At 42.1% G+C, this 15,193-nt stretch overlaps 1 protein-coding gene across 1 annotated transcript in view; it reads right to left on the bottom strand.

The window, feature by feature from the left end:
* Positions 1 to 15,193, bottom strand: part of ADGRB3 (adhesion G protein-coupled receptor B3) — a 432,921-nt gene that overhangs the window by 247,844 nt on the left and 169,884 nt on the right. The window contains exons 7-9 of the mRNA XM_035109688.2: positions 14,266 to 14,430; positions 8,159 to 8,260; positions 7,439 to 7,545 (exon numbers count right to left, since the gene is read on the bottom strand). Coding sequence (XP_034965579.1) covers positions 7,439 to 7,545; positions 8,159 to 8,260; positions 14,266 to 14,430 — 374 coding nt within the window. The remainder of the gene's footprint in view (positions 1 to 7,438; positions 7,546 to 8,158; positions 8,261 to 14,265; positions 14,431 to 15,193) is intronic.

Genomic DNA, 15,193 nt, shown 5'->3' with positions numbered 1-15,193 from the left:
AAAATTCTATCGTTTCATGTTCACCAGAGGCATAGTACCTGCGTGTGGAGGAGTTCCTCCCCCTGCCACTCTCCCTATGTGAGCAAAGGAATATTCATGCAGGCAGAATTACGGGCCATATTGGGGAATGGGAAGTGTGCACACATTCACCATATTCCCACTGATACTTTTCTCATCTGTTCAGAGCAAGTTCATTGTTCCCTAAAGAACAGTAAGGGGAAAAGATGGGTGGGGGTATGTGAGACTTTGTGTTGGTGGCAATATAGGATGGATAAAAAACAGGGCTCTGTTGAGCCTATGGTAATCCTGTCAACGTGTCTGGATTGTGTCCATACTTTTTTTCTTTCCATACTGAATGTAACAAATAAGAAAAGAAAAATAAGAAAGCTTAACAGAGTACAGAACTGAAGACACAAGGTGAATACAGGGTTGTTGTTTCTTTAAGCACAAAAATGCAAAATTCAAGCAATTTCTTCTCTTCAGCATCCACGTGATAGTTTTAAAAAGGTATGCATGGCTTGTTGAGTAAGTCATTCATTAATTGGATGCTACAAGAATAGAATCATAATTCCCGAACTATTACACAAAAAGCATTGTGGCATGGAGATATACGATTTTGTTTCCAATTGTTTCTTTCCACAAAATATTAAATGGCATAGATGCTTGATTAATTTTTTTGTATGTATCTTTGCATTCCTTGTTTTCATAGTAATTCGGGTGATGTACTCTCAGTTTTGCAGGAAGTAATTCTTATTTCGTGACAGGAAAAAGCTGAGGTGCTGGCCGCAGAGGGCAAGATGTAGACATTGCCCTTGTTTTATGTCTTGACTCCTCACGTAACTGAAGTTTATTTGCTGCTGAATTTCTCAGCGCCCTTGAAATGACAAGATGCTAACACCAGTGGAAATGGTAGTCAAACACTTCTCTGTGATGTGTGGCAACTAGAATATGCAGTCAGTTGGCTCCATACTCCCTGCACCTCCATTTCTGTGATAATCCCTTCCCACATTTTACCTCTTGCCGCTTCTGATAAAGAACCACCACTGAGCCCGCCCACCCCCCATCTGCATAGAACAGCTGATGTACTTTCAACTCATCCTGCGTCTAAATAAAAGTACAGTTCTTAGGAATTAACCTTTTGAAAAAGGCTAAAGAACATACACTTCAAAACAACCCCCCCCATTATGCAAAATAAACAGTTGCAAACAAAATCCAGTGCTGGGAATTAGGATATCACAGTGCAATCAAACTTACCATCATCCTGCATTTAAGACAGAAGGTGGTCTAAAAGCCTCAAGAATACACAGGAATCAGAATTCAATGCAAAACATGCTGTTTAAGCTGTTTCTGTAGCAGAATAACGATAGGCATTTAGGAACCTGTTGGGTTTGGGGGATTCTACAACACCTAAGGTGGCCAGGTGAAAAAGATGAGCTTAATAGTTCCATATACTGTAAGGGGGGATTTCAGCAAGTGAAGCATGCATGGCAATCAGCTTCTGCTCACATGCCCTCTCTACACAACTATTAAAGGTGCAGAAGCCATGTCTTCTTCAACTGGCTACCCTAGCAACACAGCATAAATTGAATTTCCTGGTCCTCTGGCCAATATCTGGCAAGAAGAAGAGGAAGAAGAGTTTGGACTTGAAATCCTGCCTTTCACCCCCCCCCTTAAGGAGTCTCAAAGTGGCTAACAATCTCCTTTCCCTTCCTCCCCACAACAAACACTGTGAGGTGAGTGAGGCTGAGAGACTTTAGAGAAGTGTGACTAGCCCAAGGTCACCCAGCAGCTGCATGTGGAGGAGCGGAGACGCGAACCCGGTTCACCAGATTACGAGTCCACCTCTCTTAACCACTACACCACACTGGCTCTCTGAACAACTGGCAACTGAACAACGTGTATCTATCATATCTGGGAAATGCTCAGACTCCTGATGTAGGCTTCCTAGAACACCTCTCAAAGGAAAGATGTGGAGGGAAAGGAAGTATAAAGCAGTTACATTTATGTAGAATTTTGCACTGCAAAAAAATGCCTTAGAGGCCAGAGGATGAACTCTGCATTTCCTTCTGCTCCTGTATCTCTTTTTGTCCCTTTCATTACACACAACATTAGTACACAGGTGCTAACTCTTGACCTCTAAAGTCTTTCATTGCAGGATGAAGTCTGGAAATAAATACTGCTGCAGCACAGGATTAGGAATAGCTGCTTGTTGCTGCTTTTGTGATAACAGAACACTCAGCATACATGAGGGGACAAGCTACTGCCTTGATGATTGCACACTTGCTGCCATGGCATTTTCCACGACTATGCCATGCAAGGCATAGTATATTTAACAACAAATGTGAAGTGTGGACAACAGGTGCAAACACCCTATGCATAAGTCTCCTTGAAACACTTCTCCCTGAATCATGTACAAGGACAAGCATTTGTAACCTTGGAAAAATGCCGCCTTTGTTGTAGCTGCAGCCTGCGCCTCCATAGAAAGGGATCATAGAATCATAGAGTTGGAAGAGACCACAAGGGCCATCCAGTCCAATCCCCTGACAAGCAGGAAACACCATCAAAGCATTCCTGACAGATGGCTGTCAAGCCTCCGCTTAAAGACCTCCAAAGAAGGAGACTCCACCACACTCCTTGGCAGCAAATTCCACTGTCGAACAGCTCTTACTGTCAGGAAGTTCTTCCTAATGTTTAGGTGGAATCTTCTTTCTTGTAGCTTGAATCCATTGCTCCGTGTCCGCTTCTCTGGAGCAGCAGAAAACAATCTTTCTCCCTCCTCTATACGACATCCTTTTATATATTTGAACATGGCTATCATATCACCCCTTAACCTTCTCTTCTCCAGGCTAAACATACCCAGCTCCCTAAGCCGTTCCTCATAAGGCATTGTTTCCAGGCCTTTGACCATTTTGGTTGCCCTCCTCTAGACACGTTCCAGCTTGTCAGTATCCTTCTTGAACTGTGGTGCCCAGAATTGGACACAGTACTCCAGGTGAGGTCTGACCAGATACAGTGGTACTATTACTTCCCTTGATCTAGATGCTATATGCCTATTGATGCAGCCCAGAATTGCATTGGCTTTTTTAGCTGCTGCATCGCACTGTTGACTCATGTCAAGTTTGTGGTCTACCTAGACTCCTAGATCCTTTTCACATGTACTGCTCTCAAGCCAGGTGTCACCCGTCCTGTATTTGTGCCTTTCATATTTTTTTTGCCCAAGTGTAGTACTTTACATTTCTCCCTGTTAAAATTCATCTTGTTTGCTTTGGCCCAGTTGTCAAATCTGTTAAGGTCATTTTGAAGTTTGATCCTGTCCTCTGGGGTATTAGCCACCCCTCCCAATTTGGTGTCATCTGCAAACTTGCTCAGGATGCCCTCAAGCCCATCATCCAAGTCATTGATAAAGATGTTGAATAAGACTGGGCCCAAGACAGAACCCTGTGGCACCCCACTAGTCACTTCTCCCCAGGATGAAGAGGAGCCATTGATGAGCACCCTTTGGGTTCGGTCAGCCAGCCAGTTACAAATCCACTGAATGGGGTTAAGCACAATATAGGGAATGGAGAGGAGATGGTTTTGGAACAAAAGCCAGTGGTAAAAATAACGAGCTTTTGCAGAGAGTGGATGACCATCATTCCAAATTCAAATCCATTTAAAATAAATAATAATAATAATAATAACTTTAGGCTGACTCCTTTTTAATAAACTGTCTGGGGAAGGAATAAATTGTGAAAGAGGAAGCCTTTCATTCCCGGTTTCAGAACACTCATTTCGCCGAGGAAGAGAGAGACTGGATGATATGCGGCCCTTGTAATATAATTTGAAAAAAATTGAAATCAGCTCTAATGAGCTGCAGCTGAAGCAAATCATTATTCACCTCAGAGTTCTTTTGATCAAATTACATTTCATCTCAGCATTTGCAAGAATGTGAGGCAAGAGTGAAAGCAAAATTATGGCATGAACTTGTAAGGAGCAGAGAAGTCCTATCTATCTATCTATCTATCTATCTATCTATCTATCTATCATCTATCTATCTATCTATCTATCTATCTATCTATCTATCATCTAGAGATACCTTCATGGCTCCCAATATGTCAGGCTGAGATATAGCTTCGACCAAGAAGATAAATGTTGTATGTCCTTCCAGACTATCTAGAGTTTACAGATATGCCCATTTTCTTTCTAATTGTTTATCACCTTTAGGTTATAGTTGGCCAGTTTGGATGTGACGTTCCTAGCATCCTAAGCCATAGTTGATTAAGGCAGGAATGAGCCTCAGGTCCATGTGCTCCCCTCACCCATATTGCCTTGCTCCTTTCCCTCAAATTATTCTTTATGGTGCTATGAACCTGGCCTCTTTGAACCATGGTTCCTCATTACATCCAACTGCAGGATGGGGAACTATAATTTAATGATGGGTTTACTAAGCAGGTTCTTAAAGATGGATCAAACCAGGATCTAAGATCCAGCATTAAACCAGTTTCCCATTTGGGCCATAGTGGGGAACCATGGTTTAAAGAAAGCAGAACAACCATGTTGAAAGTGGCATGTTAGGGGAGGAATGAAGGAGGAACATGTGGAATTGGCCTTGTTCCCGGAAGCTGGGAACGTTGCATCCCAAAAGGCCTAATATTTGTCTATGTTTATTGCCTTGGAAGACAAATCCCAGAGTTTTGCATTTGAAAGCTGCAGTAGGATGAAAATGAAGACTAACACTGTAAAATGTATCATCATTATTACTACTACTAATAATTATAACCCCCCCTCCTCCTCCTCCTCCTCCTCCTGTAAAGGTAAAGGTAAAGGGACCCCTGACCATTAGGTCCAGTCGTGACCGACTCTGGGGTTGCACGCTCATCTCGCATTATTGGCCGAGGGAGCCGGCGAATAGCTTCCAGGTCATGTGGCCAGCATGACAAAGCCAATTCTGGCAAACCAGAGCAGCGCACGGAAACGCTGTTTACCTTCCCGCTGTAGCGGTTCCTATTTATCTACTTGCATTTTGATGTGCTTTCGAACTGCTAGGTTGGCAGGAGCTGGGACCGAGCAATGGGAGCTCACCCCGTCACAGGGATTCGAACCGCCGACCTTCTGATCAGCAAGCCCTAGGCTCTGTGGTTTAACCACAGCGCCACCTGGGTCTCAAAGGTAAAGGTAAAGGGACCCCTGACCATTAGGTCCAGTCGTGACCGACTCTGGGGTTGCGCGCTCATCTCGCATTATTGGCCGAGGGAGCCGGCGAATAGCTTCCAGGTCATGTGGCCAGCATGACAAAGCCACTTCTGGCGAACCAGAATCCTTCCTAAATCATAGCTGCCAAGTTTTCCCTTTTCTCGCGAGGAAGCCTATTCAGCATAATGGAATTTCCCTTAAAAAAAGGGATAACTTGGCAGCTTTGTCCTAAATGGAAATAGATAAATGCCTAACACCCAGAGAATTTAAAATGGGATTTAATTCTCCATTCATCTCCTGCAGGTTTGTCAGCCACTGAACTGACACAGGGATGGTGAATATGTTCCCCATTTCCTTCTAAGAAACAGCATATCTGATTAAGGCTGAAACTCAAAGCACACATAATTTCTTGACAGAGAATGCGGTAGTGACGAGCAATATATTAAAGAGGCTATAAACATCTGAAGAGCATGGGGTGGTGGCATATTGTAGCTACTACGCCCTCTAGCTTTCAATTCCATAGCCATGCATCTTTTCTGTAGAAGAAGAAGAAGACGACTTTGGATTTGATATCCCGCTTTATCACTACCCGAAGGAGTCTCAAAGTGGCTAACATTCTCCTTTCCCTTCCTCCCCCACAACAAACACTGTGAGGTGAGTGGGGCTGAGAGACTTCAGAGAAGTGTGACTAGCATAGCTGCCAAGTTATCCCTTTTTTAAAGGGATTTTCTTTTATGCTGAATAGGCTTCCTCGCGAGAAAAGGGAAAACTTGGCAGCTATGGTGACTAGCCAAGGTCACCCAGCAGCTGCATGTGGAGGAGCGGAGACGTGAACCCGGTTCCCCAGATTACGAGTCTACCGCTCTTAACCACTACACCACACTGGCTCTGTAGGAGTTTCCACATCATGGTCCACATTCCACTATCATTCTGTAGCTTGCCATTACAGCCCTTGCCTGAGCACCAATGGAACTGAATGAAGAGAAATGCAAAATTGTCATCTGTTTACGCTCTCACAAGAAACAGAGAAATGCCTACATTTTGTAGTCAAAAATGTAGAAGTAAAATTAAGTAAAAACACTAGAGTGTACAGTGTCAGTTCCAAGTTTCAGGGGGTCTCTGAGCAAGCTGTTCTCAGTCAAGCCCCTTCCCTCGGACCACTACTGATTCACTTGCCCCCCTCCCTCAGCCCAGTCTGCATGGCTGCTCAAAGGACAAGGGTGAAGCAAAGAAAGACTTCTGTTTTCTCCCTCATCTTCCACCACCCGTTGCTGTTTATTTGCTCACTCATCAAGGAAGAGCAGCGTCAGGGCCAGAGAGCTCCAGAGGTTGGCAGCTGCCCTCCTGTTGGTGAATGGGCTTTGGCCCAATGCTGCCAATCCCTGCCACTGTCCCCTGGCTGTGTGCTTGCATTGGAGGTGAGGAAGAGGACCAACACATATCAGGATGAGCACCTTTCTGTTAATGAAACAGTACAAATATGAAGGGTAAAAAGAAATACGCCAAGAAAATATATTTCAGGGATATTTAAAGGGCACGTTTACTTGCAATGGATTTTTAAATTTTAATTTTTTTTTTTGCACCAACAAGCACTAGTGTCACCTTTTGCAAGGAACAAGTCCAAATAGTCATTCATAACCAGGGAAAATTAATTTGCATGCTATCTTTATAAGGCTTTTAATTAACTTTTGGAAAGCATCCGGCACTTCAACATGTGAAGCTAGCTACTGCTTTAGGGGTAGGTGTGTGTGTGTGTGTGTGTGTGTGTATCTCCTATGGTAATTTTCTGCTATCGTAGTTGTGCCCAGCCGAAGAGCAACATTTGAACAGAGAAAGATCCATCAGTGTCAATGATTTATCAGCATGCCATTAAAGTGCTGAATGAGTTATAAAATGTTGCACTGTAGCTCCAGTAAATCTAATTTATTCACTGTCACGTTTCCCAATAAACCTAAATATGTTCTTTGCCTTCCAGTCCCTATAAACATTTTATAAAGAGAGTAATGAAAAACCCAGAAACTCTGCAATGTTCTAACAGTTACAGGAACTCTGACGGTGATAAAAAAAAACACAAAGAGAGAAAAAGAAAGGTGGGAGGAAAATAAATTAAGTCTATTTGATTTTTTCCCCCATCTCCTTAGTAGTATTTCTGTCCTTTAAAACAGCAGATCTGACAGGAGAGCAAACAGTTAATCCCATTAATGCCAATGTTTTTTTTTTAGCAAGGAATAAGTAGAGCAAGTACTAAAGCTGGCTTTGCACCTACTGAATGCTGCAAGTGTCTGTACTCATTTGATATGCATCTAGCAAAGCTAGGTTGTTCCCAGAAGGCCACTCCATGAAGACTGAGAGAGCAGCGTCTGCTAGTGGTGCCTGTGAGTCACAAAGAATAGAGAGAGGAAAAGCATTTATGGAACAGAAACAACAGTCAGAGCCAAAGAAGCCCGGTCAGAATAATTCCATATTCTTTTCAGGCACACGCACACACAAATACAATTTCATGCAAGGAAGAATTAGCACCCATTCGTGTTTTTTTTTTCCCTGCAATGCTTGACCTTTAAAGCATTCTTTAATTTGAGAAGAGGGTGCCATAATTTCCAGCAAGCTGGCTCTACTATCTACTGTATCAATTACTGTCATTACTGTTTAATACATGGCTGCTAAGCGTGTAATATAGCAACTTAACACATTTCATCTAGAGGGTTAGTTAGGGTTTGGGGAAAACAATGAAAAGTCAGTCACAAAAACATTATGTTTTTTATTTCGAAAACGTGGGTTGAATCCAATGTTGCTCTTATGCAAAGTAGACCTACTGAAATTAATGGACATAATTAAATTCATTAATTGCAGTAGATCTGCTCTTTTTATAATGTACTTGGCTACAACCCCCTCTTATTCCGTCATACTCATATACATAGTTATAACTCCTTTTATTTTATAATGCTCATGCGTGCTGGATTTAAAAAAACAAACAAAATAAAAGTACCTGTAGCATTAAGAGGACACCGATTGAATGCGAGGTCCCCTGCTGGGGTCCTTTTCCAGACCATCGTTATCAAATAATCTTCAGGGCATATTTCATAAGGTGCTGTAATTAAAAAAAATGTGGAACATGAATAGAGCGTTTGACAAACATACATGCTCAAATATGTCCTTGAATTATGATAACGTCTCTTACTTGTTTGGATAGAAGACAGGTGTGTGTGTGTGTGTGTGTGTGTGTGTGTGTGTATGTGTGGAAACCTGTGACTTGTGTGTGGCTGGAATGTAGCATTGCTCCGCCCACTTGTGTCTTTGTCTCCACCCACACAACTGGTATACAGTCCCTGGAAAGTTCTTTGTGGGGGATTGTGGTGTTTGAGATGAAAAAAAAGTTCCCCATTCCTGGCACATGCTTTGGAGCCAGTTGATGCAACAGGCTACTGTGGCTATCCCTCCCGAGGTTTTATCCAGCGATCTGTGAGGGAGTGAGAGGGACCTCTCAAAGAGAAGGCCATCACCCAAACATACCATCATCAAACCATCACTTCAGGGTGTCTTGGGGAAGCAGGCCAATTAAACTGGTTTAATACTAAATTAAGACTGCAGTGTAAACAACTCTTGTTGTATCTGTATCTGTATCTCTCACCTCCCCTTCCCCCTCCACCAACAAGAGCAGAACACTTGGGCCCAACCCAATATTCTGAACATCCATTGTTGTGTGTCTATCTCATGCCTGGTTGTGCAGTCTTCATTGTTCATAGGTTCATGGACAACTATTTTGCTGTTCATATATTTATATGAGAAAGTACTTTGGCTTCTCAATACAACCTGCTTATTGAGTATTCATCCTGATTTACTTGCAAGGTGGTTCTAAGGCAGGCATCCCCAAACTGCGGCCCTCCAGATGTTTTGGCCTACAACTCCCATGATCCCCAGCTAACAGGACCAGTGGTCAGAGATGATAGGAATTGTAGTCCAAAACATCTGGAGGGCTGAAGTTTAGGGATGCCTGTTCTAAGGTAATGACCACTCCTCCTCATTTGCTCCTGATTTGTTTACACAGAGGTTATCTTTCTTCCTATCAATCATTGTAACACAGGTTTTTTTTGTGCTTTTCCCTGTCACTTTCCTAACCACAAAAGTCTGAGTTTTTTCAAAGTTGAATTTATTTTTTATTCCACTGCAGCAACTGAATCTGCTTTAAATCTACAAGTCTATATTTCCAGTATGTGACTGAATTCCTCCCACGAAACAGTAACAGCCTGGAGGCGACTCCTGTCTACTTGGAACAATTTGATTCTTACCATGAGGTTACAAACAAAATACATTTCATGGAAATGAGCAAGACCCCCCCGGTGGCAACAAGTTAGTGCCTTGACAAACATACCCTTGCAGCTGTTTCAGCGATGCCAATATGAAGTGCAAAAAATAGGTTGCTAAATACGCTTCAGCATCAGCTCTCTCAAATCTTAAGAAAGCTGACAGTGCCAGAAGAGCAAGAATATGTCTTAATGGCAAATGTTTAAGAGAAGGAGATGTTTTCATTTCATCTTAAGTGCTATAGAAAAAAATAATTCTAAAGTATTCTGTTCTTTTCCCCACAGGAGTGATTCATACTGAAGTCTTCTCTTACAGTAGCACTAGGGTATGGGTATAACTTGTGATGAGATATATTTATTAAATCTAATGGGTGGTATTCAACTAAGTTTTACTCAAACCAGACCCACTGAAATGAACGATAATGCTACAGAGTCTGCTGCTGATGCTAACACTGAGCCTCTCCCTTAATTGGAACAGCACATTACTGCATCTACAATCTCACAGCCAGCCTAATGTCTCATCTGAAAGAAGAGGGAAAATGTCCCAAATGATATGTCTCCATATTATAGATGTAGGAAAGATAGCACTCCATTTCAATATTTTGCTTTCTTTACCTAGTTTGGTATAGTCATCGTCAGAAACACGGCCAAGCATATCTTGCAGACTGCACCAGGTGGCTGCAATGTGCTCTGGAATACACCCTGCGATTGAGGCAGACCCTGGAACTGCATATGAGCAACAAAGTTTCCGCATGGACACCAGGACTACTGACATAACTGTACACATATACTGTACTGGATATATTCTGCTGGATTTTTACCCAAGTTTGCAGAGAGACATTAGGCAGCCAAATGCAGACACGCACCCTCAGTTAGTCCATAGGAATCGTGATACAAAGTATATTTTGACTCCCTCACTGCTGCATAAGCATAAAATATTCAAGGAAAGAGAAGAAATGGGCTAAAAGAGATATACATCAAGCTTATTTCTGCTTGCGAAAGCTTCATTGGCTCTTTTTGCTTGCTATCATTTGTCCATATTCAACTGCAGTTTCGGGAAACCAAAGCGACACAGATATCTTGGAGTCATGCCTCTGCTCATGCTTATTTGGGTCCAAGATAAAAGGGGGTAGCCGAACAACTCTTAACTAGGCTCCCTGATCAATGCACATCCTACGCCTGCCCCCCCCCCGACTGAGGCCACTTCCACACATTCAAAGCCCTCCTATTCCACTTTTACTGCCATGGCTTTCCCCATAGAATCTGCAGAACCGTAGCTTGTAATTCATTCTGTGTCATATATCACTGCAGTGTTTCAACCTCCGCCACTGAATCTTCTTAATTCAAAAAGAAATCATAGCTGTACTTCAACAAACGTGTTGGTGGACCCGCTTCTTTAGGTTAGCGCCAAATCTGCTGAGCCATTGCATACATTAATTATCTATCTAATTAATTATTTCTATATTATGGGTAGTTCTCCCTGGCCCCCCGATTTGAGAAGCAGTTCTGTAAACTCTGTTCCTTACTTGACATATTTGTTTTGCTTCAAAATTAAGTGAAGCGTGAATAATGGCTTTTAAAATACCGTAAAAGTTAATAGAAGCTTTCAACCTCCAGAAAATATCACTGAAATTGAAAGATCCTGGGTTGGATCATGCCTGCTATGTAAACTGCATCGCAGAGTTCCATTGCAGTTACTACTTCTCGTTTTTGTTCGCTGCATTGCTATCTTCCTACCTTTGGGGGTAGAGGGAGATCAATATTTCACCCTTAGGGGGTTTAGAACCAAAAAAGGGACGCGGGTGGCGCTGTGGTCTAATCCACTGAGCCTCTTGGGCTTGCCGATCAGAAGGTTGGCGGTTCGAATCCCCACAACGGGGTGAGCTCCCGTTGCTCTGTCCTAGCTCCTGCCAACCTAGCAGTTCAAAAGCATGCCAGTTCAAGTAGATAAATAGGTTCTGATGTGGCGGGAAGTTAAACGGCGTTTCAATGCGCTCTGGTTTCCATTCACGGTGTTCCATTGCGCCAGAAGCGGTTTAGTCATGCTGGCCACATGACCCAGAAAGCTGTCCGTGGACATACGCCAGTTCCCTCGGCCTGAAAGCTGATGAGCTGAGAGATGAGCGCTGCAACCCCATAGTTGCCTTTGACTGGACTTAACCGTCCAGGGGTTCTTTACCTTTTTTTAAGAACCAAAAACCTCTTAAGTGTGCTTGTGGCTGCTTTAATGAATGGTGTCGCATGGCTCCCTTGTCTGTGCCTTTGACTGCAGCCCAGTTCTCTGTAATTTCTTATATGCTGGGAGCCAAGGTGAGTAATAGACATGCCTCTGAATTGGCTGTGTCTGTCTGTGAGGTGTTTGGGGGTCATGGCCAGCTCAGTCCCGGAGTGATGGACTGTGGCGGTGAGATCCTGTCTTTTTATCCCTTCTGTGGCTGCTCTGGTGTTGGGTTTCCCCCCTTTCTTCCTGGGCTGAGTACACATTGGCAATGGCTATAGCAACAGTGTATTTCTGGTACTAGTATAATGTGAGTTGTACAGGATTGCACCGTTAATCCAGGTGAAACTCTTCAACTATAACTTTTATGTAGCTATATGTCAATAATAACTGTGTCTGCATCAAGTCTTAAATTATTTATTCAGTCATATTCCACTTTTCCCACCATTAGGTGCTCAATGTGTTGATGCTAGTAATATGTGCAATTCCTATGAGCATCCTAATTGTGGCCTTGATTGAATCAAGACCATAGACTTAACTGGTGAACATCATCTACTATTTACAGTACATGTAACTTGTAGCAATCTTGGAAAATTGTATACTGTATGTTTGAAATATTTACTAGCTGTGAGAAATATTTTCCATGCTGTTCATCTGAAGCTCTTCTTATTGAAACAATTCACATTTGCCCTATGCTTTATTGAAAACTCTCTCTCTCTCTCTCTCTCTCTCTCTCTCTCTCTTTGTGTGTGTGTGTGTATTCTCATAGCCACTGCAGTTCAAAAAATAGAATAGAATAGATCTTTATTGTCATTGTCCCCTTGCGGGAACAACGAAATTTCTTGATTGCTGTATCAACTCAATTAAAACACTCTACATGAATTAAAATACTAATAAGCACAATACAATACAGAATAGTAAACAAATGAAAATAAAATGACTTCAAAATCCAGAATTTCCATTTAAGGCCAAAATTGCTCTAGGAAAGAAACTGTTCTTGAGACGGCATCTTAAAGCAATACACTTCCCATTGCCCATAATGGATGGTTGCACACACCCTGTTCCGTTACGCACTGTCTCCTTAAGCACCCATATACAGTCACCAAGGAGTAGAGAAACAAAGCTCTGTTGAGCCCAACAACACTCCCTCCCAACACAGGTTAAATTCTCATCTATTGGGAAGGATCAATGAAACCAACCTGCATGATGAATTTCAGGACAGGGAACAACAATTCTTTAAGTACTAAAACTTTAGGTCAAGCTACCCAGCTACCCGGGACTTAACGGTATAGCAAATCTTGTTTGTTGCACAAACTTGTTTGTTAATTTGCTGCTATATTTGTGGTTTTATAGCTCATGTTTTACTAGCTGGTTTATTTTATATGTATATGATACACACAATGAGAAGGAAGGGGGTGTTCAGAAGGTATAATTTGGATGGTGCATAACAGTTAGATGAACGGTTTCTTAATTTGTTGTTTGCAGAAAACCAGGGATAGAAAGAGTAATATTCACCAATTAATTTTGCCCAGTTATTATTTCAGATGATTTAACTAAAATTTGCCTTCACCAAGAAAAATAATAATCCATAATTATATCTAAACACAATTTAGCCAAAGTTAAGCATGTTTAAGTGTTTTTAAGTGATTTCACTGGAAGATTTAAACACATACTTAAATTCCCATTGAAATAAATGAGACTTAAAAGTGCTTTGGCTGGTCCTGCCTGTTTTTATTATTAATTTAAGGTGTCTCTCTTGCATAGCTTTCATTCTATATATAACAGGCAAAGGACCACTGCTTAATGACAGAGCATATACTTTACATGCTGAAGCTTCCAGCTTCAGTTCTGAGAATCTCCAGGTAGCAGGTGATCAGAAAAACCTTTCTGCTTGAGGGCTTAAGAGAGCCACTCCCAGTTAGAGTAGACATGCTTGACTGGATGGTCCTGATATTAGGCAGCTTCCTATGTTTTCCCTATGGATGCCGTGAATCTGAGCGGCATTCCCATTAAATGTGTACCATCTCAGATGAATTTTATGAAAACCTTCAAACAGTTGTACATTTAATCACTTTTCAGACTTACAGATGTGAAGGATGCTAACCATATTTAAAGTGACTGTCAGCTATCACCATTTAATCTCTGAATTTTCAAACACCCACCAAAAATTCACTTGGGATTGTCAAATGTGACTGCTAATCATGCTCATCACACTTTCAGGCATTATGCTGCAATGTAGCACTGCAGTTCTGGCATGGTTTTGTCTCTCAAACCAAATAGGAGAACACTCCCTTGTATCACCTCAACTCAAAATCATTCTAACTTAATTTGGCTGTGTATCTCATTGCCTTTGGATCATTAGAATGGCCTTCTGTGTCAAAGTCAAAATGGAATTCATGAGTGGGAGTTATATGTACACTGCCCAAACATATAACTCCCGACATTTCTCCCCCCCAAAAGTACCACAGGAATGTTTCTGGGTAACTGTGCTCTTATTCTTAAATGTAAATGCTACACGTGATCGTGTTCAACTGGGAACTCAAACTAAGCTGCAATACTTTATAAGCTTCTTACCTGGGCACCGCTGCTCACTACACCGTCTAACTTCCTCTCCGCTTCCTTCACATTGCTGCCCCGTAACAGCTGCTCCTTGGCATATCCGTATCCTCTTCTCCCAGCCACCATCACATGACTTGGAACACCCACTCCAGTGACCCCAGTGATTCCACTGACCATTAGCTGCTTGGAAGAATGCAATAGTCATGGTACAAACAAATGGCATGATCACAAATATTAAGGTACATAAACCAAGCCAAAAAATGTCATTCAACACTTCCCCTATCCCACCCTCAAGCACAATGTCACTGTTGGCTTAGCCATTCCCTTAGACCGGCCCGCCTGTTTAAAATTAGCCAATGGTCATTGTAATGGTCATTTTAAAATTGTATTCATCTATTTAGAAAATAATAATAATTAAAAAAGCTCTAAAAGGTGTACACATAAAATAATATAAAGTAATGATTAGTAATACACAGATAAAATCAGGAAACTTTTTTTTTAAAAAAACCTAAATTATATGTCTGGATTGGCTTGATGAAATAAAAAAGAAAATGTTTCTAGCAGGTGTCTCAAACAGTACAGCCGTACTGTGGATCCTGAACGCCTTGGTACTCAGACGTTTTGGCTCCCAAACGCCGTAAACCCGGAAGTGAGTGTTCTGGTTTGCAAACGTTCTTTGGAACCCGAACGTCCAACGGGGCTTCTGCAGCTTCTGATTGGCTGCAGGAGTTTCCTGCAGCCAATCTGAAGCCACACTTTGGTTTCTGAACATTTTGGAAGTTGAATGGACTTCTGGAACAGATTCTTTCGAGGTACCACTGTATAGTGAAGGTGCCTGTCTAATGTTAATAGGCAGAGAGTTTCAAAGCATAGATGCTGCAACCCGGCTTAGGTTCAAACCACCTGAAGGTCGCTTGGCTGCACCCAAGCAAAAGTGCACACA

The sequence above is a fragment of the Zootoca vivipara genome, chromosome 3, assembly GCF_963506605.1.
Source record: "Zootoca vivipara chromosome 3, rZooViv1.1, whole genome shotgun sequence".
Classification (NCBI taxonomy): domain Eukaryota; kingdom Metazoa; phylum Chordata; class Lepidosauria; order Squamata; family Lacertidae; genus Zootoca; species Zootoca vivipara.
The sequence above is the reverse complement of the archived record's forward strand: the minus strand, read 5'-3'. Positions and strand labels throughout refer to the sequence as shown.